At 40.7% G+C, this 25,321-nt stretch overlaps 1 protein-coding gene across 1 annotated transcript in view; it reads left to right on the top strand.

The window, feature by feature from the left end:
* The window catches only part of EHD4 (EH-domain containing 4), a gene marked incomplete at its 5' end in the record, with an annotated part of 21,668 nt that extends 1,378 nt beyond the window's left edge, over positions 1-20,290 (top strand). The window contains 4 exons of the mRNA XM_010287590.1: positions 3,790-3,887; positions 11,739-12,151; positions 16,202-16,366; positions 19,754-20,290. Coding sequence (XP_010285892.1) covers positions 3,790-3,887; positions 11,739-12,151; positions 16,202-16,366; positions 19,754-20,290 — 1,213 coding nt within the window. The remainder of the gene's footprint in view (positions 1-3,789; positions 3,888-11,738; positions 12,152-16,201; positions 16,367-19,753) is intronic.
* Between the last annotated feature and the right edge of the window lie 5,031 nt (positions 20,291-25,321).

The following is a 25,321-nucleotide window of genomic DNA, read 5'->3' as shown; positions in this document are numbered from 1 at the left end:
TTCTATTTCTGTCTTGCCCTACCATTGTGTTCTCTATGAAAAGTTAATATAATTGTACTGTAAATAGTATTTTTCACAGTAGTCAAATATTGACACAGAACATGTAATAATACTAAATGCCTGTTTGGATGAATGTGTTACATAATTTTTTGGCTAAATCATCTGTCTAGCTAGTCCTTTGAGGTCCTGAATCTTAGGCAAGCAAGATTATTTCCTAGCTAAAAACATGTACATTCGAAGCGACCAACTAAATTGTTCCAGTTCGTTTAGTGACTGTGGTATTGTTACATTGCAGTGCTGTAAGCAACTTTTATCTTCCCCAACATTCACATTTGCTCCTTAGTTTTGTAGTGGAGATGTAGGTGCTTGTATTACCCTAGCACCACACTTGGTCTGCCACTCTGATCATATTGCTGCTTTTTCAAAACTGTCAAGTCATTTCCTCTTTCATACTTTACCTAGTTAAAGTCTTAGTCTTTGTTTCAGTATCTTTGAGTAACTTCTCCCTGTTGTCTTCACCTGTGGTCATACTAGCTATTTTGCTTTGCCTTCTCTCATTTGCCATACTGGCAGTGACAATGCTTTATACCCAATATTACATTTTTCACTCCTGTGTTAATGTATTTCTCTCTGCTTCTCTCCCCCCGGCCTTTTTTTTTTTTTTTTAATGATTTCACAATCCTAGTGTTTTGTTTTGTGGAAAAACTTAAGGTATTACTATTACAAGGCTATGGACACTTAGACTGTGGAGTGCCCTTTTCATCTAAATGTAACATGGAAGGAAACAGTGACTGAGGTAATGGAGAAACTAAAACCAAACAACAGTGCAGTAGTGCAATCAAGGCTTGTACTTACTAATTAGCCACATTAATTTATTGATGATACCTTGCCTCTTTTTTCCATGACCCCTTCTTATTTCACCCTGTATCTCACTGCTTGTGATAGATGTCTCTGTAAGGCTCCTGAGTGTAGAAACTTGTCTTTTATTTCTCCGGTGTACATTTTAGGAAAGTTGGGAGGAAGGGGATGAGGACAGGACCTAGTGTGCCCTTGGGTGCTGATTAAAGTAAGTGAGGAAAAAAATATTACAGTATGCCAGAAGACCATGGAAATAAATCGGTGCTGCTGAGAAGAAACACATGGTCCTGCTCTGTTCTAATGGGTATCTGAATGGACACAAAAAAGAGTATGAATTCTTACTAGGTTCTTTGAATCTTCCAAAATTAATCTAAAATAATACTAAAATCAGCAGATGATTACAAAGTTGTTGATTTCATTTTTGCAAACAATGTAACTTATTTTTTGCAAGGATAGTCTAATACTGCTGGTTTTCTTTAACAATAGTTTTATAATATTAAAAACATGATAGTGTCAAGGGTCTAATGTGTCGTAAGCAGTGACAGTCATCTCATTTGTACAACTGTTTTTATAAAACATTTTTTGTGAAAGTCTGTTGTCGTTAAGGTAGATAGTATGTAGTTCTGCTTTTGATGAGGTAGAACTTAAAAATCACACACTTTATACAGGTCATGCAAGAAGTAATGGTTCAGAGCCAAATCTCAATGTCAAAAATACATTCAGATACAATTAGCATTACAGTTTTGTCTGCAATACTAGTTTGATGTAAGATTTTTAACCCATCTGTTGTCTTTAGATTATGGATATGTTCTAAGAGGTACGGCTAGTTAATTCTGAGTATATCCTTTTATTTCATATCCTTTTCCTATATACTTTCCTCCTCCCTTTGCCACTAATGACTACTGCGAAGACTGCCATGTCTTTCCATTTCTGAGGCCTGTAGTTCTCTATTTTCTTGCACAGCCTTTTCCAGCTGTCCCGGTTTGGGTGATGCTGAAGCCAAAATGCTGCCATATTGTTCAGCTGAAGTAATGGTGCCTGTTGCCGTGTAAGATAGGCCTAGAAACATCTCAGTGATACTAAACAACTGCTGGGCTATCTAAAGTGAAATAGTGATTAAACAAAAAACATGAAAATTCAGTCTTTACACTGTTCCAAATTTATGAAAGCTACTTCATGTTGTACATACTAGTGATGTATATTTTTGTAATGGTTGGCATGGTCAAATGTATTTTGTCACTTAGGCATGCCCGCTACGCTTCCACAAAATGCACTTGCTTTAACACAGTGTCTCCTTTAAGTCTTGTAAAGTTAAAAAAAAAAAGTTATTTTATTCAATAGTACCTCTTTCAAAAGCATCTCTTAAGCTTGTAGAAAATTAGCCTTAGTGGAAAAGTTTGCTTCAAGATATGCAGCATTTTCTACACCTGATGTTCCATTAAAAAAAAAACCAAAAAAAAACCCAAAAAAAAACCAACCCCCCCGCCAAAAACCACACACACACAAAACAAAAAAACAAAACAAAAAAAAAAACCACAAAATAACAAACCAAAAAGGGTTGTGCTTTTTACATACCCTAAGGTTTTACCAGGCCAAGATGGCTGCTGTTTCCTTATCCCCTCTTGCATTGCAGGGAGGGGCGTAGCTGGTGCTACCATTTCTGTTGCACCCAAGAAGGGATGCTGTGTGCTTTTGTTACAGACTCGTTACTACAAGGTCACCTGAAAAACAAGGTGAAGCAAGGTGTAAAGATTTTTTTTTTTCTTCCTGGTTTCCTTTGAATCACCTGGCTTTGTCCAACAATAGCTTCCACATTTTGTATCTGATATTCGACTGCCTGAACTCGTCCTAACTCCGATTATCTTTGGTCTTAAAGTTCTTGTTTGACCTTGGTACGGTTAAAATTTGCTGTCTGTGATTACCCTATTTCTTGAGATGGCTTGCCTTCTAAAGCAATCGGTTAACACAGGGCAGCCATCTTACGGCCTGCGCCTGCAGCTTCACCCTGTGCTGGGCTGCCTCGGGGAGAAGGGCCACTGCCCTCCACAGCTTCGCAGGAGGGCAGGTTACACGGTGTGCTTGTTAGCGCTGCCTTCAGCTGCCACCCGATAAGAAGATTAAACTCTTATGCAAATCTCTTAAAGGCAGTTCTTCAGTCAGGAACTGTCCCAGAAGCATCAGAGCGGTTTGTACTTGACACACGCAGCGTTCCGCGTAACTCTCGGAGGCCTCGCGAATTATTTTTCATAATACCACCACTGAACTCGTCTCCCATCGCAGAGGCAGAAGGTTATTGTTTGGAGCTTGCTGTGTGTAACTCGAAGTCTCGATTCTGGCAGTGTGAAAGCTTTTGCTCGGTTTGTGGGAGAAATACTGTTGTTTTTCAGTCCTCCACTAGGCCCCACCTAAGGAGGGCGGTGGGCTGTTCAAATGCTGCCGGAGCAGGTGAGAGGGTGACTTGCTGGTAATTGGAATTTAAACATGTCATCAGTATGGCTTTCTGCCTGCTTCCCTTTTCTTTTGGATCTCTTTGAATTTGGGCAAAAGTTGGAGTACATGAAGAATTGTTTCCTGTATATTCTAATTTTAGACCTAGCACAATGTTTGGTTTATGCAGTCTTTTAAAATAACGTTGCGTGTAAGGCTCGTGTTGTCAGCTCTTGCAAAATTTGGAATTTTATCAGCACTTAGACATATGGTTTTACAAGGTTTTCCTGTGTTTTCTTTTTTTTGAGAAGCTCTCTGGTTACATTTTGTTTTCCTAAACATATATGGTTGCCAAACACAGGAGTTCATTAGGACTTCAGAAACTTTTTTTTTCATCTCACTTGAGTCCTTCTAAAAGCAGGTACATAACGGGGAGCTCTCAAAGGACAATCTACATGTAGGCTAGAGCTACTGTTAATTATTTTTTCTCCTCTTTTCCTGCAGGTTCATGTGTTCTCAGTTACCTAACCAGGTACTAAAGAGCATCAGTATCATTGACAGCCCTGGCATTCTCTCTGGAGAGAAGCAGCGCATCAGCAGAGGTGAGTTGCAGGGCTTGAAAATAACTGAGCTCACTATTTTTGCTGTACTGGACAGGTCATCATCCTTATCTGTTGGGGGCCTGTTTTAGTGGTTTTGAGTGGTGGTGTGTCCCAAACTTTCTTACAACAAGGCCTGTTAAACCCATGTTTTAAGGCTGGAATTAGGGTTTGGAATTTTTTCTCTTGAGAACTGGTGGGGTTGGGATTTCTATCATCCTGCAGCTATGGCTGCAAATGACTAAGGCTGCATGGTCTGTTGACTAATTAGTGTTTTGACACTCCTGAGAAAAAGCCTTATTTCCATCACTGTAATTGCTTTCCACAAAGTAATAATGAATAGGCTCTTACATATAGTATTGAAGTTCACGAATGAAGAAATATTTCATAAGCTATAGGTCTTCAAGTTAGTCGTGTTTAAAAACTGAGGGGTTTGGGCTATAAATGAGGTGCTTTTATTGTAGGCACAGCTGCTGGTGTTGCTTCTTAAGGTTGCTCAGTCATGTCGTAATACAATTTTCAGTCAAAAGAGTTAAGGTAGCAGGAGGAAGAGGGAATGAGAATTTTTTTTTAATAAAATGAAAATTTTGTGAAGAACTGAACTCTGTTTGCAACATGCTGTTTAAGAAATTAGCCTGTCTTTGAGAAACTATTAAAACAAAACAGCATGATGTAAATAACTTTCTTCCTTGTTTCCTTCAGCTGTATTCAAGTGCATGTCAGATGTTTCTGTGGAGTTGCAAATGGTAGTGATCCAGGGTGTGTGACTTACGCTGCTCTCTGTTTTCAGACCTTTGCTTAAGAAATTGAAACTTCTGTGTGTTTTGTGTCTTTGGGAGGGGGAAGTAATCACTACTTTAACATATCATACCTGGCATTTTCTGAGGAATCCTGGAATGAGCACAATATATGCCAGCTGTGCAACCATAGTCTTGTCTTTACATTGCACTCGCAGAATAAGAGACTTAAGACTGTGATCTGAACTATGCTTGCTTAGTAAACTTGTCTACTAGATGTTTCTGGATTCTTTGTTCAGTGTCTGAATGTGGGGTTTGTTCTCTTTATTGCTCAGGGTCACATAAAGCATTCATCATGGGGAGAAGAGCTGTGTTTTCCTATATGTGATATATTGGTGAACTAGCAGAGATGAACAGCAATGAGTGCTCTACATCTGTGCAAGCAAAGGCTTAAATGTTGCCAAACCAGATGAGCAAAACAAATGGTGCAAGTTGTCACTCTTATTTCTAGGCAGAAATGACCAAGTGTATAACTAATCATCTTTAATCTTCTCATAAGATGTCCACAAAATAAGTCTCAGTTTACACAGAGAGTCTGATAAAATCAAAGATGGTCTTAAATCTCCCACTTTTGCTTCTCCATTTTGGATTCCAGCTCCCTTTTTCCTCCACCAAGAAAAATCAGGCTCATCTTTCTCCCTTCTTGCTTCTTAAATCAAGGGAAAATAATACTTGGCAGCATTAAAGTATCTGCTGCCACTTCCATAACAGTATGGAAGTGAATGTAAAATTAGCAGAAAACTAGAGCATCGTGTTAATATGCCACTGAAAAAGTCAGCAGTTTTGTGACAAAATTCAACACCATTAAGGATTGCTGTGGAAGTCCCAGACTTCACGTGTGGGACAGTTGTGTTTCACTCCAGGTTATGTTTCACCGGTAGTTCTGTGTTGCTTAAAGGACCATGGCTCTTCACTGCCATCTAGAATTGCTCTTGTGACTTAACAGTTAACATACAACTCGTTCCTTTGCTTGGAATTCTTGATAGTATGTGCCTTATCAATTGTTTTTATGGCCTAGCTGGCCTGCCCTTTGGTATGGTAGACTTTTCACCTAAGTTGTCAGTGCTCAGTCATAACCTCAAACTCTTACCTGTTTCACAGGCTTTAACTTGACTCGTTTGCATTTCATGAATCTTTTTCCAATGCAGTAAGGATTGTCTTGAATACTTAACTTGGCATAATTCTTTTATCACAAATGTGGTTCTCCTGTATGCTGTTTAGCTTTAACCAGTGTAGCTTAGAGCACTTCTCTCTGTGCCCCAGGTTTGCAGGGCAGCTGCTGCCAAGGTTTAAGGTTTCATACACTCAGCCATCAGCGCACGAGGTACCTACAAGTTGCTGTATAAACCTATTGTATGTGCCTATTGCATGCTTTTATGATTAGGCAATACTGCACTCACCCATGTCTGAAATGTTGCATAGTCAGATACATTTCCTGTAATGACTTTTGGGCTGCCTACGCAGTTTCCATACAGGTGGTTTTGTGGAATACAAACTTGATTTGTCCTGTGGTGCTGCACACAGCAAGGCCTGTCTGACCTGCTTCCTGAAAGAGTCAGACTGACTTTAACATGTTTATGCTCAAAGTCCAATTTAGCATGTTTTGAAGTTTGAGTTGCTTAAATTCCTTTTTAAATCACTGTGTGTGAATATAAGCAGGATTCTACGAGATGTTTTCTGCTGTCCATACATGTGTGTCTGTCAGAGAAGGTTCTGTTTGTGGACCTTCAGACCAACAAAGGTTTTTTCCTTCAAAATGTGTGTTGTTAACCCTTAAACTCACTGGCTGCTTCTCACTGAAATAGGGTTCCAGCTGGTGTGCTTTGCTATGGGAACTGGCATTGCCTTTCACTCTGAAGATTATTTCAAACTTAAACATAGGGATGCTTTTCTGTGCTTGCCAGGAAAGCTCTTAAGTATACAGGGTGATTATTCAGAATTTCTTTTCTGGCAATTTCACAATTTTATATTTCAACATTTTATAGCTCAGCAATTTTTTTAAGCTTTTGTTTTCTATTTCTGTTTTAAACTTTTGTTTTCTTATGAATCTTGCTGCTATTTTCTAAATAATATATACAAGATGAGATTTTTCATAATTCAGTAATGGAATATGACATTTATTAACACCTGATAAGTATTCTTCAGTGCTCTCTGCACATTATTGGTGTCTGTTAATATCTGAGTTTTTAAATTACCTTTCTAGAAGTTTAGCTTGTTTCTAACATTGGTGAGCAGCAGCTTTTCTTACTGTTTTGATGTGTTTGACAGAAAAGTAACATTACAAGACCCCAGTGTAAAACCTTCATTCTTTGCTGTTGGTGTTTGGTTTTTTTTTTTCCATTTTCCCATGAGTAACTGCTTAACTATTTGATGTAACACCGCATAATGATAGAATTTGACAGGTGTCACTAGGAGTAAGGTGAAGCCTTCTGAGACTGAGCAAAGCAATCAAATGTTAACTTTCAGTTTTAAAATGCAGGAAAACAGTAAAGGGACTATGTAAAAATACAGGATATGCACTACTTCCCAGCATGTTTTATTTATAACTCTGGAAGGCATCCAGGCCATGGATGACGGAGCTGATTGCTTCTGAAGGGTCAAAAATATACATCGAGTACAACATTCAAAGCTGTCTCTCTTGACACACCTTTCCCGCTCCTGTTGTTGGCAGGAGGATGTGCCTGAAGCTTCCTGCCTGTCAGTTCAGGGGCTGCGTAAGTGGCTGGAGGGGAATGTGTAGACGTGTGCCAGCATTGTCCCTGTGCTGCTTCTGCAGCATCACTGGTGACGTTCACAAAGCCCGTGTCAGACAGAAATGTGCGTATGGTCTGCAAGATTTAGAAGGAACAATGAGCATAAAGAGAGGAGGAAGGCGAAGCAATGTCTGGCAGGGTGTGGGGAGGAACTGCTTGTAGAAAGGGAGGGTTTGGCTTGTGGTTGAGTGGCGTGAGGGCAAGGGTTTCAAGCAGTATGGGGAAAGAGCTCAGAGGAGAATATAGGATATTGGTTAGCTTGCACTTTTAGAACTGGAGTTACTTATATACAGGTCATTTTCTCAGTTCAGTCTGGCTTGTGAAAATATAGTCGTGGATTAAATAAGGTGGTATATATCCTTGCAGCATTGAGTCAGGCTCTCCATTGCAGTGAGACACTGCACATTTTCCTTGGGATTAGTCCACCAACAGGAGCGCAGTAAGAGTGTTATCCTGGAATGCTGGACTGAGGCAGGCTTTCATTAACATATCTGGAAACTTCCACCTCCGATGGCAAAAAGTGCATCTTTCCATGTGGGACTGAGCTCCATGTGGGACAGTTTAGATGCTCACCTGCAGCAAAGCCCTAGAAGAACAGCAAATTGCGGGGAGAAGCTGCTCCCGTCCACATCTGAATTGTGTGTTGTAGCCTTGGTTGTGTGGTACTTTGACAGCACGGGCAGGTGGGATCTCTGCAGCACTCTGCCTGCCCCTGATTCATCTCCTCAGTGGATATTGTTCTCCAAGCTTGGAGCCTCCTCATTGCAGCATTCGTCTGAAGGCACCTCTCTTCTGTTGTGCCAGTAGTGCCAGCCCCGGGGATGGAAGAACTGGACACTGCCTGTCTGTGCTTGCAGACAGTGGATGGAGCCCATCAAGCCTCCCTAATTGTTTTCTGAATTGCAAAAGCTTTGGGAGATGGTATTAGGGCAAGTTGGAAATTATTTACGTTGGGCCCACAAGGGAAAGCCTACTATTTGTTTAAATCTTTATTACTAACTGGCACAGAAAATTGACCCACGCTCATACTGCATGATTACACAGCTGTATCTTTGAGTATGGCTGGTGGCTGTCATGCACAGGGCTGATACTTTGCCCTGTGCCAATGACACATGAGAGCTCATGATGATTCCTCTCATCAGTGTTTCCAGGGTTGGTAACCATGTGCAGTCCCTCTCAAACTTTTTCATCTCTTCTGTTTTGTTCTCCTCTGTGATCTCTGCTCAGCCTGTTACTGATGCCCAACAGTTAGGCCTCCCTTGGCGGCTTCAGCTTGCTCCCTCGCTGCAGCCTGGGACAAGCTCAAGAGCTCTGCAGTGCTGCTGGTGGATTGCTGCTTCCCTCTGCCCCTTAGCTGGGTACAGGGGTGACTTGTGACCTCCTAATGTGCTGCTTCAAGTAGATGATGTACCTGGTGAGACATAGATTCTCAGGCTGGATATAATTGCTGACATCAGTCATTGGAACAAACCTTTGAAGAAATAGCAACAGTAGAGCAGCAAGAGTCTTGAGAAGTATAAACACCAGTTTTTTTTTTGGTAAGGTTTTCCAAAATGCTCAGTGTTGACCTAGTACTGCTTGACTTTGAAAGCCCTAATCCACACATATGTACTGTGTATGACAGGATCCTAAATGCATTGTGTCTCAGTGCTGTCCTGTGTTTCCTTTCAAGATCGTTGCTTTGACTGATGGGACAGATCTGCATTTTGTTCTCTGTGGGGACAGGGTAGAGAAATCATGAAATCAACCGTGTGAAACTCTTGGCTGAAATATTTAAGCATATGTCATTTCTCTGTAGTTCAGATATACTCTAATGTGTAACTACTGAACCTGTATATAGAATAGGTTTACTTCTAACAACAAATTTTTCATTAAAATGAATAGGTTTTTTAGGTTTTTTAATTAGATCTTTTTCTTACCAGTTTTCAACAAGTGAACTCTTCTTTCTCAAAGCAAAGGCTTCATTAATACTTAATTAATATTTAAAATTAATTTATTGCTAGTTAGTGTATACTTGTTGACAATACAATTGTTTTTACAGTTCAAAACATACCAAATGTCTGGTGGGAATTTATATATTTAAGCAGTCTTATAAGTCACCTTTTCATCTATTGATGGAAAACTTAACAGAATTTGACTTGCTTAATTTTGTAATTTAATGTATTTCATTTCATGCAGATTTCCTTCTACATGAGTGAAATCAGAACAGATTATTGCATAGCTCAGATTTTCGCATAGCTCAGATTTGTGCACTGTTGGAACTGTGTTGTGACATGCAAGTGACATACAAGATCTCGCTTCTCCCTTCCTTTCCTGCGAAATTTCTGTAAAGATAAATTATTCTTACTGGTTTTGATAAGATTGTTAGTGCAAAGTGAGAAGAGTTCTCTTCGAGATATATTTTGTGCAGCTCTCCTCCTTGGCGTCACCTTTCATCTCCTGTTTAGCTCTTCAGGAACTGGTCACAGGAAAGAACACATGAAGGAACCAGAGCAGCATTATGTAGAAAAGGGCTGGACTTTGCATTCCTTACAAAGTAAACCTTTTAATGGGAAAGGTTATGTTGGCTTTTTTTAATAGCCAGTTAATGACTGTGACCTGCACCCTTTTGGATGCTAATAATACCTTTTTAGCATAGTCCTCTCTTTTCAGTTTGATGAGTCTGTGCTAGATTTTTAGTGAAGTTTTATGATCACTATTTTTGAAAGGTGGGGGGCAGGTAACTAGGGACATTTTCTTACTATTAACTAGAATTTCTGGATTTAATTTCATATGCTGTTTATCATTTTTAAACAAAATATTTAAGACTGAGTTCTTTCCTGTGTTGCTAATGCTCCATGACAAATCTGGAGTTCACCATTTTTCCTAGTACTTTCCTGTATGTCTGCTTTTCTTGATGTTGGCCCTAGTCAGGTTGTACTGTAAAGCAAAAAAAAACTGATTTGCTTTTGCGTTCTCTGTTGAAGACCGACAACTTGAAGGCATAGTGAATAAAGACTTGACTGAACCAACATGGTTTTAAGAAAAGCTAATTACCTTTACAGTGTCCCCATACCCTGTTATTTATACTGTTTAAAAGATGCCAGGGAGGAGTGGTGAAGAGTGTTTTGTTTGTATCCAGACCAGGTGTATGAAGTGTTTGTATAATTGGTTCAAGTGTAAGTAGTCTAAGTGGGTTTTCTTTGCTGGGAGATTGGAGGTTTAAAGGCTTATCTTACACAGCTGAGAAATGAGCAAAGACACCCTGGAGGGCTCACTGGTGGTAACTGAGCTTTCTTTGCTGTCGGTATTTAAATATATGCTGCTGGAGGCAGAAATCAATTCTGTTTGCGTTATTTTACACCATTTCTTGCATTTGGACTGCTCCCTCTTTTAGCTATGATTTGTTTCTTAGAGGAACAGGAGGGGTGGGATGTCAGCACCCAGCTCATACCTTGCTGTTCCTTGCTCAAACAAGATGAGTCACATTCATGCCAAGCCCAATGCCACATCAGTAGTGGTGACTCTTCGCAGATTAAATGTGTCACTTCTGAATGAGTAGCTCCTGAATACTGCTTGTTGTGTGGATTAGGCTACCAGCTGCATTTATAAAAGCATTCAGACAGGTGCTACAGATAGGCTTTCCTTTAGGATTTTAAAAAGTTTTGTTTCAGATGATCAGAAAGGTCACTGCTCATTGTGTTCTGTAACCCATCACGTCCTCAAAGCGATCAGCAACGCAGGCACATTGCTCGTAAATTTGATCTCTGAGTTTGCTGTGGTAGAAATAACAGCAAGTGTTGAAATGCAAGGAGAGGCGGGTACAGAAATGGTTTTAAAATCCAAATATTTTTGGTTGCTGACTTATGCTGGAGTGCTGCACGTGCGCTGTTTTCCTTGTTAGTACAGATAGGCAGTGCTACCAAAGGGGTCAGTGTTAGCGGTGATGAAGAGAGCTTGTGATAAGAGCCCCACAGAGCTGCTTAGCTTGGGTGCTCTGCTGGAGCCAGAAGTCCTGGGAAGAGGAAAACTTATGTGAGACAGTAACACAGCAGCAGAAAAGACAGTGACATAGGAGATGGATGGCAAGGTTGAAGAAAGGGCAGTGATGAAAACAAAAGGCAGTAGTAGTGAGACCAGTCTAAGGAAATGTAGGATACAGTTGTCCTGACCTCATTGTCTTCAGACACTCTCCTCCAAGTGGTCCATCTCCTCTTTTTCCCCAGGTAGATGTTATGATGCCCGTGTTCTCCATCCCCAGCCCTACCTTCTCTGAGACTCACTTTTCTGAACAGTAGGACTGTAATAGTGTATTCTTCCTTCAGGCTATGACTTCTGCCAAGTCCTCCAGTGGTTTGCTGAGAGGGTCGACCGCATCATCCTCCTTTTTGATGCTCATAAACTGGATATATCTGATGAGTTTTCAGAGGCTATTAAGTCATTTCGGGGCCAGGATGACAAGATTCGAGTGGTGCTTAACAAGGCTGACCAAGTGGACACACAGCAGCTGATGAGGGTCTACGGTGCGCTCATGTGGTCCCTGGGAAAGGTGATCAACACTCCAGAGGTGCTGCGGGTCTACATTGGCTCCTTCTGGGCCCATCCTCTCCGAAACACAGAGAATCGAAGACTCTTTGAAGCTGAGGCACAGGATCTTTTCAAGGATATCCAGAGTCTCCCGCAGAAGGCCGCTGTGCGGAAACTCAATGATCTCATTAAGAGGGCGAGACTTGCAAAGGTAAGAAAAGAGAAAAAACCTAAATTAATTGAATGAGCAGTCTCTTCTGTTTCTTTCAGTGTGTCCTTTCTCACCCTTCCCAATCTTTCTCTACCTATAAACTGTGTGTTTTTCAGCAAATGGATTGAATTGTCAGTTTTTCAAGAAAGAGGTAGTGACTCAGGACATAGAAGCAAGTAGGAGGAAATGAAGACTTGTACTGGGATGCCTCCCTAACTTTAGAGAAGGGAGTTTATGCTTTTTAGGTCATTAAAACTATTGTTTGCTTGGTAGGGGAGTGAATTTTTTTTTTTTTCACACTGTGCAGCGAGGTAATCTTAATGTTACTTTTTGGAGATAAACCACTTTTTTTTTTTTTTTTAAGCAATAACTAATATGTAGAGAACATTTAAAAAAAGGGGGGGGCAAAAAAACACAACCAAAACTGTTCACATGCAGCCTTCCATATGCTTTTTTATATATTAATGCCTTAATGCATACTGTCAATTAGCTGCTGTGGAAATACTTTAAGTGCATTTATGTTATACCCTGGAATACAAGACTGACTAAAAGCCTCACTCTTGATGAAGCAGAGGTACTGATGAATCGGAGAGGTGTTTGTGCATTAGACTGAAACTCTTGAGCCACTCGGATTATATCTTCTTCATTCCCAGTTCAGAGGCACTTGGGTGATACGGACTTCATATGGATATGATATGGATATCATATGGACACGATATGTCATTGTATCCAGAAAAAACTCTCTCTTTATCCAGGAACATGAGTTGTGTGCCCTGCTGTAGGTAGCCCCTGTCACCATTCCCCTTGGTTTTGGCTCTGGAAGGGTACATGCATTGTGTGTAACTTACTGTCACTAACTAGTGTGTGTGAGCAGACTGTGTGTGACACACTGTGACTGTCTACAGCTGACTGTTTAAAACGTGTTTAATTTTTTGATAGGTCTCTAGTTATCTTTCAGGAATGAGTGGATATCACTTCAAAGCTTTGTGAATTATCACCAGGTTTTAATTACCTACCTTTAAAACCTTCTGGTTATATTTTACACTAATCTTCAGACTCCCTGATTAACAACACTAGCTTTATCTTTCCTTTCTTCTTACAGCCTGACTAGAATAAGCGTTGGTTGCCATCTGAAATATTTCTTTGCCTGTTTCTCTGATTCTACAGTGAGTTTCTTCTATTGTAGCACTGCAGCTGCTGTTAGAATAATAGTTAAAAGCACTGGCAGGCTTCTTGTTGTTTTGAAAAGATCAGGAGCAAAATGAAAATTGGTGATTCAAGAATTATGATTTGTCATTTGGAGAATTGAAAAAGAAGGAAGTCTAACCTCAGAAATACTTGGGGAGAAGACTGGTGGTGCCAGACACAAATTCTGACTTTAAAGTATGTTGTTATTTCCTATGCAGTTATAAGACAGAATATGAGTTAATGCAGTTGTCTTGGAACACATTTTCACATGGACTTCTAAGCAAACATGTAGAGTACTTGCACTTACATTGATATAAGAATAGTCATATGGGCTTGTATACCACTTCCTATGTTGTCTTAATTAACTCCCTGAATATAATGATACACTTAAAGTTGGGGTTTTTTTGTGTCCTGAGCTTTAGGGCACCCCATAGCAGTTGCTGCTTTGAAAATTCCATTTAAAATCACATCCCTGATGATATTGTGTTAAAAGTTGCTATAATCTCAATCTGTTTGGTGAATGTTGTTGGTAGCTTTTTTCTTTCATTTCTTACAATTGTTTTGGAAGTGGAAAAGTGTCAGATGGATTGTTTTTAGGTGTTTCTATATAATGTAAAATAAAAATGGACAAAGGTGAATACAGGGCTCATAAGGCATGCTGATTAGACAGCTGTGGGAGAGGAATAAACTGTTTATCTGCAGGAAAAGAGCAATGTAATCTTTCTAGTGTTGTCTGTCTTCCAAGCTGAACTTAAAGTACTAACACTCAGGAGTAATTTTTTACATTGCATGGTATTTTTTTGTTACTTCTATGCCACTCAGTTCTTAATCTCTTCTAAAACGTGTACAGTAACCAAAACCAAAAGCAAACTGTTAACTTGCTGTCAAAATTTTGGGCATTAGGCTTTTTCTTTTTTTTTTTATGTCCTGTGACTCACTATCCCATTTTGAAGATGGGAACTGTTCTTATCTATAAGAAACACATGTGCATACTGGCAGAACTTAGACCACTTAGCATACACATGTGAAACTGTTCGTGCTTGTGAACTATAAACATACTTTTCTGGTTTTGTCAGAATTATTATTTTAAACATAAGATCCATAAAATTACTTATTTATAAACTCTCTTAGAAATATACTTGTTGAATCAATTCTGTCATTCTGGAGAAACATGCATATCTACAGTATTCAAAAATTTCATGGTTTTATGCAGAAACTCTGCTTCTTTATGTTTTTTTTTTTTCTTCTCTGTAGAAATTTAAATTTGTCTGCAATTAAAATGCATGCACTCTTTTTAGATATGAGGAAATGATGTTGTGTGAAAGTTGTGATCTTAAGATATACAAACTGGTTACACTATGTTTCTTTAAAAACAGAGGTTTGTTTTTTCAGTTTCCAGTAGGTCTCCTAAATAACTAAGGAAAGGAATGGGAGAGCATTTTCCCTGTACAGATTGTGTAAGGTTTGTATAGAATACTATAAAGCACATTCTGTGGTATTTTGGTAGGTATTAATTATTATATTTACACTACAACTACATAATCACTTTTTTTAATGGATGCTTTTTTGTGGTAGTCTTTCTTCTCCCAGTCTTCAAAATTTGCCCTTTTTCACTGCTCAGTGGTTTGATAGACATTCTTATTTTTTAACTTTTTTTCTGTATGTGTGAAAATTGTATGTAACTTCTGTTTTGGGAACAGCTGCATCCTTTTTTAATAAAGAAGGACCCAAGTTCTGTAAAGATTTATCCTGTTGTGGAGGTCATTTGACCTTAGTGATCCTGGCCAGGTCAGAGCTTAGGAAAGCAGTTTGATTACTTCAAGTTGTGATAGATGTGCATTGCTTCTAAAAGAAGGCTGCTCTTGAACTTCCCTCTTGTGTGCAGCGTGAGTATCTGTGTCCACGCAATGAACTGGACAAGTGAACACACCTCAGTTAAGAAGTGAAACCCACCATTTCTGTCCTGGACCAGATCACTCGCTGTGTGGCCACGCAGATCCTTTTGGTGGTGAAAGGTGGTGGAAGGGTGCTAAGGGGAAAAGATGAATGGCTCAGTAGGGGTAAGGTTGGAAGGAGGGTGTGTGGGCTGGATGGATGTTTTTGTGGCAGTGCTGCATTATCTTGATCACGGTAGCTAGGAAACTTGCAGAGCTCTGCAAGTATCAATGTGTTTTAGGACTTGTCATCCTAAATTAATGTCTTTCCTTACATGCTGTAAAGGCTCTGTGTTTTTCCCCTAAAGCTTCACGAGGCAGGCATGGCATGCGCTCTTAATAGTATACTGACTCCTCTGTCATCCTCTGGTGGCTGCATAAATATAGGCAATAGGTACTCACTTTTCTGGGAGTAGGAATGCGGTATCACTTCAATTAGATAGCCTTGCCACTCAGCATACTTGGATTACTTGAGGCACTATCCCATTGCTTTCCACAATAATTGATGAGGCAAATAGAGTTACAAATCTCTACCACCGAGGCAGATGGACCAGTATGGCTGGTGCTCTGTGTATGATCCATGTATGTGGTGTCAGGATGTGGTTTTGGGGCCTTGCTTTTGCTCTCACTGTTAGTACTGATAAAGTGCTGTACCATGCTGCCTCTTAAACTGCAAATGTACATCTGTATTTCTTTTAAACATGTTTACTTTCTCTCTGCCCCTCAAAGGAATGTTGAAAGGAACAAAACCTAGTTGATAACTATTCATGTAAATGTGAAGTGCCAGAAACAATCATTGATAATATCTTATCCTAGAGGTGACTTAGGGAAACATATTACTTCTGTTTCTTTTTATGACCTGGGAGAAGAATACTAATGTTAAGAGTGGGTAAACAGTAGTATTGATTTCAGTTTTGCTGCTTCTTAGGTTCATGCTTATATCATCAGCTATCTGAAAAAAGAAATGCCCTCTGTATTTGGAAAAGAGAACAAGAAGAAGGAACTGATCAGCAGATTACCTGACATCTACATCCAGCTGCAAAGGGAATACCATATCTCAGCAGGAGACTTCCCTGAAGTCAAGAAAATGCAGGTAAGATGATGGATTACAGTTCTACTGGAAAAATACAAACTTTCCAACAGATTGTCAAATTGGAAAAGCATTATCATTTAGGGTGTTCAGCAGTAGAGCAGCTGAAGTGACAATCATCATGTGTCTGTTATGGGGTTAGCCTGACTTGGAAGCAGTGCAGAACAAAAAAAAAATTGGTAACTTGCTTAGTGTGCATCTGATATAGGACTATAGAAACGGCGCAATGTCAGAGTGGAGATGAGTGACGAGTGGTATCCTTCAGGGGTCTGTATTGGGACCAGTACTCTTATTTTCATTAATGACATAGACAGTGGGATTGAGTGCACCCTCAGCAGGTTTGCAGATGACACCAAGCTGAGTGGTGTGATTGACACGCTTGAGGGATGCAATGCCATCCAGAGGAACCTGGACAAGCTCCAGGAATGGGCCTGGGTAAACCTCATGAGGCGCAACAAGGCCAAGTGCAGGGTCCTGTACCTGGGTCAGGGCAACCCTCAGTATCAGTACTGGCTGGGGGATGAAGGTATTGGGAGCAGGCCTGCCAAGGAGGACTTGGGGATACTGATGGATGAAAAGCTGGACATGAGACAGCAATGTTCACTGGCAGCCCAGAAGGTCCACCGTGGCTGGGCCGCCAGCCAAAGCAGCGTGGCCAGCAGGTCGAGGGAGGGGATTCTGCCCTTCTACTCCACTCTGGTGAGACCCCACCTGGAGTCCTGCATCCAGCTCTGGAGCCCTTAGCACAGGAAAGGACATGGACCTGTTGGAGCGGGTCCAGAGGAGGACCACAGAAATGGTCAGAGGGATGGAGCACCTGTCCTAGGAGGACAGGCTGAGAGAGTTGGGGTTGTTCAGCCTGGAGAAGAGAAGGCTCCGGGGAGACCTTATTGCAACCTTCCAGTACTTAAAGGAAGGGGGCCTATAAGAAAGATGGGGACGGACTTCTTAGCAGGGCCTGTCGCGACAGGGCAAGGGGTAATGGTTTTAAACTAAAAGAGGGCATATTTAAACTAGACACAAGGAAGACATTTTTCCCAGTGAGGGTAGCGAAACCCTGGCACAGGTTGCCCAGAGAGGTGGTAGATGCCCCATCCCCAGAAACATTGCAGGGCAGGTTGGACAGGACTCTGAGCAACCTGATCTAGTTGATGATGTCCCTGCTCATTGCAGGGGGATTGGACTGGATGGCCTTTAAAGGTCCCTTCCAGCCCAAACTATTCTATGAAATTGTCATAAGGGATCAGACTTTCTGTACTTTTAGTCAATATTTGGTCCCTTGTGAGAAATATTACTAAAGGTTTTGTGCAAATAAAATGGCAGTGGACGCTTATGGGTTAAGCTGATTCTTGTTTTGTGTCCTAGATGTGTGTTTTTATATCACTTTTGTAATGCTATCAGATACTTGCATAGGTGAAGATACCCTTAGTCACACATTATTCACTTTTATCCTACTCTGTTCTTGGCTCTTACTGATACTATTTGCTGGTGAGTAACAAAGGCAATGTGTTACCTGATAAGTCCAGCTTAAAACTTTTCGCTTCTGAAAATAGTGCTTGCCTGTTTTTCTCCCTGTCCTTTTGAGCTTGTATTCTATGAAGAAGAGAGGTAGTTGTTCTCAATTTGTACTCTTGCTGTTAATTTTTAAATACCTTTTGTCTCTTGTTTCTTTTTTGAACTTTATGCAACCTTATTACTAACTTTCTGTCACTTTCTCACCTTTTTATTTGTCCTCTGATTTAAGGTGAGTTGTTTAGAAACAAACGATAGTATCTTAGTAATCTTATCTTCAGCTTGGAAGCTGAAGAACATGAGATCAGGAGCCTGCAGTTTGGTCTGACCATGGGCTAGTCATGAGTGTGGTGGAGAATGTTTTCTGAATCGACATTTGCATATCGTTCTGAAAATTTATGTGCTACATTTACACTGCTAATCATAAAGAGTGATGACTGGCTGATTAACCCACCTACAGTGATGCACAAGTTTCTTTTATGAACTAAAATATTTAACTTGGGAATTGATTATTGGTATGAGACAGTAAATTATAGATGAAGCACAAGATCTGTTTCAGCTAGGTTTTCACAGGCAGGGTTGCTGGAAGAGTTTAATGAGTTAGGTTTTAAAAGGGGTTAGAGTGGAAAAAGTTGACTCTTTTTTTCCCTTGCCGCTTTTGTTGGTGATGGGGAATGAGAGAACGAGAGGTGATCACTTGTCAGTTTGGGTATTGAAACAAAACTTGAATGGAACTTTATAAAACTAACAGCGCATGTCTTTAAGCCTCAGCAGCAGATGGCAGCAAATATATACATGAGAGATCAGTCACTTCTGTAATGAGGAGCAAAACTGTGAGAAAACAAAGTAGTGCCAAAATAGATAGCACGTTTGACCTTTGCTTTCTAAGATTTATTGCATATCATAAATTTATACTGATAAGTTGCCGTAAATCAGGTGATTTCTGTATAAATGTCACCTGAACAGTGATGGTTGTTGGTTGGTGGTTTTCCTCTAAGAAATCCAGAGTTCTGTGTGCATGGGCAAAACCACTCATCTGTGCTTCAGGTTTCTTGGGTTCGTATTGTTATACTTCTGACATGTATGGGAGCAGCTCCCTGAGATGATAGATGTAATTTGTCAAAGCAGTTTAATGCTCTTTTGAGAGGGGTTTTTTAACAGTTTCCACTGTAACTCTGTCTTCCTGGCCAGCATTTTGCATGTAGAAATCATTCAATAATTGCCTAAAGCGTTTTTAATTTTTCAACGCTCTGGTGTAAAACATGCTGGGGCTTGTGTTGAGACAGCACATATCACCTAGTTAAACAGCTCATTGAGGTTAGTAGGAGTTTATGTACAAGATGAAAACTCGGCAGGGACCGTATGACTTCATGAGTTCTGGCAGCACTTCTATAAAAATACTGCTGTTATCCTAGCTCAGTTTTTCTTTACTGGTAAAGGATGTTTCTTCATGACCTAACCACAAACAAGAAGTTTAATCTATAAAATCAGATCAGTCCCGCAAACTCTTGGATTTATTTTTAACTTAAACACTTGTATAAGTGCTAGCAGGACTGAGGGCCTAATTGCATGCTTTCTTTGATGTTTGGAAGAAAATCACCAAATGGAAAGTTGTTAGATAACATTCATCAGCTGCCATGTTTGTATGCATTGCCACTTTGTGAAAATTGTAAATGTAATTTAACAGACCAGCTCATACAGTGTTGCAAAATTGTCTTAGTGTATTTCACCAATATATTAGGCGTATGATACATACGTGTCAGCTTTGCTTCTCCTTCAGGAGGAGCTTTGGTTATGCTTCAAAAGATAACAGATACCTGTCTCAATGTATCGGAAGTTTTTTCTAACTACTGTCACTGAAACCCTTGTCATTAACAGGAGCTGTTGGAGACTTGTGACTTCACTAAATTTCACTCTTTGAAACCAAAGCTAATTGAAGCTGTGGATAACATGCTGGCCAACAAAATTGCCTCCCTGATGAGCCTGATCAGTCAGGAGGAGAGCAATATGCCCACAGAGATGGTACATGGTGGAGCATTTGATGGCACCATGGCAGGACCTTTTGGCCATGGATATGGAGAAGGTGCTAAGGAAGGAGCTGATGAGGACGAATGGGTTGTTGCCAAAGATAAACCTGCTTATGATGAGATTTTCTACACTCTGTCACCAATCAATGGCAAAATATCTGGGATCAGTGCAAAGAAGGAGATGGTGACTTCTAAACTACCCAACAGTGTCTTGGGGAAGATCTGGAAACTTGCAGACTGTGATGGTGATGGGATGTTGGATGATGAGGAGTTTGCATTAGCAAAACATCTTATCAAGATTAAACTGGATGGATATGAACTGCCTGGCACGCTACCTTCCCACCTGGTGCCACCATCTCACAGGAAACCTTTGCAGACAACAGAGTGAAAAATACAAGAAGAATGAGGATTTTGGAAATCTTTCAACAAATGTGTTGAAACCACCAAAATTTTAAATTAGGCTTAGATCCTTAAACCTCACAGCACATTTCACGCAAGTTACTGAAATTGGAAACATAGTAGCAGGGAAACATTGGTGTAGTTGTTCCTGCTGGCCTTCACTGAGACATGCTTATCACAAGTGCCTTGTATAAATCTATCATAATGTGTGATGGTAAGGTGAAAATGTTTTTGTAGTCCTGCTTCTATGTCTTGCTGCCTTTACAACCATAAAACAGAAAAGACCATGTATAAAAATCACTGACCTTCATCAAACCTAAATACTTTTATCAACCATAAGTTTCTCCAAACTATTTTAAATAGTGCTGGGAAGCTCTAAATGCTAAATTCACCTGCCTATGCAAGGGACATTTTTGATGCTAAAAACATACTTCAGGCATCAAGTGAATGTCAGCATCTCTGTAGTTTTAAGAAAAGGCAGATATAAAAGGAAATTTTATTTTTGTTCTTTTTTAATTTAATTGGAGTAGAAAAAGAAGAGTAATGGAGAGAGTCTTTCAAGTGCTCAGAATATGAGCAGACTTGTTTTAAAACTTTGCTGGTTATAGGTAAAATTGCAAAATATCAAAATGAGTCTTTCAATCTGTCATCATTGTGTCTTGTTATCTGAAGAACTACTTCTTCGGTTTTATACAGCACTATATACTCAGTATTATCGTTAAAAGAATGGAATCTCCATTGTTCCTTGCATTTGTAGTTTCTTTTGGGGCTTCAGTTTAGCTGCTCTGCAGGCAATAAATTCCTGAGTTGTTCAAAGTGACAGCAGAATGTTTTCATAAGCTAAAAATAGAGGGGGGGGGAAGCACATTTCCATTGAAATCAAACCTCACTTAGTGTTCTGAAAAGGTGCATTGCTCAAAGTCAGCCTCTTCAAAGCACATCAAATTGTCTCGGGAAATTTTCAGTGGTATTTAATTTCTATTTACAGGTAATTATATCATTATCTCTGAATATTTTTGTATATATCATATTTTTAAGAAAAGTTTTTAGCTCTTTCTTTTGTCAATATGTAGCTGATAACCACAGAAGAGAGATTCAATTCCTATGGTGGCAGATTTGAAAGATGGAGGAGGTTAACAGGAATCTTTACATTGACTGTAATAAACGATAGACTGCTCCCTCCAAATATTACTCCTTTATTGAAAACAATCCATGAAAGGAATGGATGCTTAATAAACACTCATTTTCCTAATGACGCAATCAAAGTTGAACGTATTGGCTGCTTACAACTGATTTTTATCAGTACCTTAAAAGAACATAAATTTTTGGCCCTGTGAGCTTCAGTCTTTTGGGGAGGGCCAGTTTTTTTCTAAAATCAAACTTGGCAGTCAGTTTTACTCTATGCATATGAGCAAGAATTGACTTGTACTGCATTTGTAGTATGAAATACCCTTCACATCAAAGGTACTGTAATTGCGAGCGCTTTTTCTTTGAGTCTCAGTAAATGGTAGCAGTAGTGCCTTCTGAGGCAGAGCAAGCCAAAAAGTGTTTTAGCATCCTTGCAGTAGGGGTGGGGAGGGAAGTAGTTTGGGTATTATCTCCCAGCTAAGATTTATATGTTCGGATTTGTAGGTCACCTAAGAAGAGCCTCAGCTTCTTTTTTCAAATTGTACACAACACAGATTGTCAGTCAGGTTTAATACTTCACATCTTTCCGGACCTCTTATCTTTCTGCTTCTGTTCTATTCTGATATGAAATTACCATGAACTTTGCCAGGGATCTACCATGTGAAAACAACGAAGCTATTTTAAGTAATGACAGAACACCTTTACCTTGCCAGGCTTCCTGGCTTGTATCAAGGATATCCTGGCATAGTCAAACTGTTCTTGAGGACTTGCTTGCTTTTTTTAATTTTTAGATTTTTCTCTTATCCAGGCATACCAAGTGTATTTGTTAGACCTAAATTAGGAGCCAACTTAGCCTTAGTGCATCTCTGTGCACTTTAGTAGAGCTGTGAAACTTGACCATGAGTCTACCTGTGTGACTGTACATCCGCAGAGTAACTGATTTTCTATGTAATTTATTTTTGATTGAACAAAAGGTTGTCTATAGATATCACAGGAGTTGTTAAAAAAAATCAGGGTGCGGTAGTAATAATGTGTGCTTGTTTGTATGTAGTCTCTGGAGGCAGTAGTAAGTTCATACACTAATGACCCGCCTGAGTAGCTTAGAAGGAAAGCCACTGGGAGAAAGAAAGCAAGCTTTTGTATCGTGACTACCGTAGTGTGAGAGGATCTGGGAAGCTGCTGATCTTCCGACTGTCTGCCTTACCTTGCTCTTCAGGCGCACAGCGTTCCAGGGTAGACCGTTGTTTGAATTCCCACCATGTGTAGCTTCCGGGGTGATGCTCCAAATGCATTGGAGCCATATGATCCCATGCCAGTAGAAACATCCTCTTTCAGTAAGAGGAGCAGGATAGTTTCTCAGTGATTTTATTTTATTTTTCTAGCTTTACTGGTAGTAAAATGGAAAACACAGCATTTTCTTCAGACTCCATGAGAGTGTCCTAACTTGGACTTAAGGCAGACAAATTGAAATGCATCATTTTTATAAGGTAAAATATCTTGTCTAGATGGGGTTGTGTACTGGGTTTGCGTGGCAAGGTTTTGGTAGCAGGGGGCTGCAGGGGGGGCTTCTGTGAGAAGCTGCTAGAAGCTTCCCCTATGGCCAAGAGCCAATGCCAGGCGGATCCAAGAAGGACCTGCTGCTGGCCAAGGTCGAGCCAATCAGTGATGGTGGTAGCGCCTCTGGGGTAACATATTCAAGAAAGGGAGAAAAACCTACTCAACAGCAGCTGAAGAGAGGAGTGAGAATATGTGAGAGAAATGACTCTGCAGACACCAAGGTCAGTGAAGAAGGAGGGGGAGGAGGTGCTCCAGGTACCAGTGTAGAAATTCCCCTGCAGCCCATGGTGAAGACCATGGTGAGACTGGCTATCCCCCTGCAGCCCATGAAGATCCACGGTAGAGCAGATCTCCACCTGCAGCCCGAGGAGGACCCCACGCCGGAGCGGGTGGATGCCCAAAGGAGGCTGTGTCCCTGTGGGAAGCCCGTGCTGGAACAGGCTCCCGGCCGGCCCTGTGGACCCGCGGAGAAAGGGGGGACCTGTGGACCTGTGGAGAAAGGAGCCTCTGCTGGAGCAGGTTTGCTGGCAGGACTTGTGACAGGCTGGAGCAGTCTGTTCCCGAAGGACAGCACCCTGTGCAAGGGACCCACACTGGGGCAGTCCGTGAAGAACTGCAGCCTGTGGGAAGGACTCATGGAGAAGTTTGTGGAGGACTTGACTCCTGTGGGAGGGACTCCACACTGGAGCAGGGGGAGTGTGTGAGGAGTCCTCCCCCTGAGGAGGAAGGAGCGGCAGAGACACCGTGTGATGAACTGACTGCAACCCCCATTTCCCATACCTCTGTGCCACTGGGCAGGGTGGAGGTAGAGAAAATTGGGAGTAATTTGAGCCCAGGAAGAAGGGAAGTGGGGGGAGGTGTGTTTAAGATTTTGGTTTATTTCTCATCCTACTCTGGTAATAATTTAAATTAATTTTTTTCCCCAAGTTGAGTCTGTTTTGCCCATTACAGTAATTGGTGAATGATCTCTCCCTGTCCTTATTTTGACCCATGAGCCTTTCTTTATATTTTCTTTTTCCTGTCCAGCTGAGATGGGGAGTGATAGAGCAGCTTTGGTGGGCATCTAGCAGCCAGCCAGGGTCAACCCATCACAGGTTGAAATGGTTTGTTTTCCTGTGGAATGTGGAAGGGGAATGTACAAAGCATGTGTAAGAGTAGAGGTGGATTTGCTCTGTTTAACTGGAGGAATAGAAGTGTTTCAGGATCAGCATGCAGAGCTATATGCATAAATACCTTTCTAGATATGTGGTGCAGTGCACTAGCATCGTACTTAGTTGATAGGAATAGAGAACATTTCAAGTGGACTTTAAACAGCAGTATCTTGCATGGCTAAACTGATACAGTAGTTTGCTGTTGCTCAAGGGAAGGGATCTCTTTCTCACTACCTCCTCGCATACCTATGGATCTGCTCTATTTGCCTTGCTGGCTCTCTGGCCAGATCCTGCAAGCCCATTCAGTTAGTTAAACCAGCCACATGCAAGTTTGGATAATGTTCTGTGGCATTACTGAGTCCATGTGTTGGGAGCATGAGAAGAGAGCAGGATTACCTTCTCATGAAATTGTGCTCTAAGTAGTTATTGGGAACAGCAGTATGAGGTAATCTTTCGTATTCAGTTTGATGTTACTGATACCTGCTGAAGAAAGACTAAGATGTTGGATTTATTGGCCATTTCATACCTAGGATTTTGATTACATTTCCTGCAAGACCATTCAAAACTGTCAGTAATTCATCCTGTGAAATCAGTGCCTACTGCTGTAGCCTGCTGCCATAAACCAAAGTAGAGACTGCTGCTTTTACACAGAGTTTTAATTCCCAACCCTAGCGTTCCCTCAGAAATTAGACAGTTGTAGATTGGAACAGAAAGTGAGGGGCTACTGCTCATAACCACACTACAAGACAGCAAGAGCCTTTTAAAGCTGTGACAGCTTGAAAATGGTGAGTTTACAAAGATTTTGTAGGTCAAGGTGAGGTCCCAGTTGTTGGCTGGGGGTGGTATGGATTTGTGTGGAACTTGGTCTCAAAGCAGCACTATCTGGTCCTTGACTTTCAACAACATTGTTCATTCCCCAGTACTTGAAATGCGCCCTCCTTCTTCTCCCTTCCCTTCACAATGTGCCCTCACTTTGGTTGCTCTTTATATTCTTGGAATTCAAGTAAAGTGTTTGAATTGTATGGTTTGCTGGGTATGTGTAAATTAGCACTGAGAGAATGAACATGAACTTTGTTTTCTACTTCACATACTCACCTTTTCTAATATTTTTGTTAAATACTGTGTTTTCACTTCAAAGACACTCTGCTTTTTGAGGGAGGGATTGATCTGTGCAGTGCTTCAGT

Source organism: Phaethon lepturus, unplaced genomic scaffold (assembly GCF_000687285.1).
Source record: "Phaethon lepturus isolate BGI_N335 unplaced genomic scaffold, ASM68728v1 scaffold3445, whole genome shotgun sequence".
Classification (NCBI taxonomy): Eukaryota; Metazoa; Chordata; class Aves; order Phaethontiformes; family Phaethontidae; genus Phaethon; species Phaethon lepturus.
This window is presented reverse-complemented; position numbering and strand designations above follow the sequence as displayed.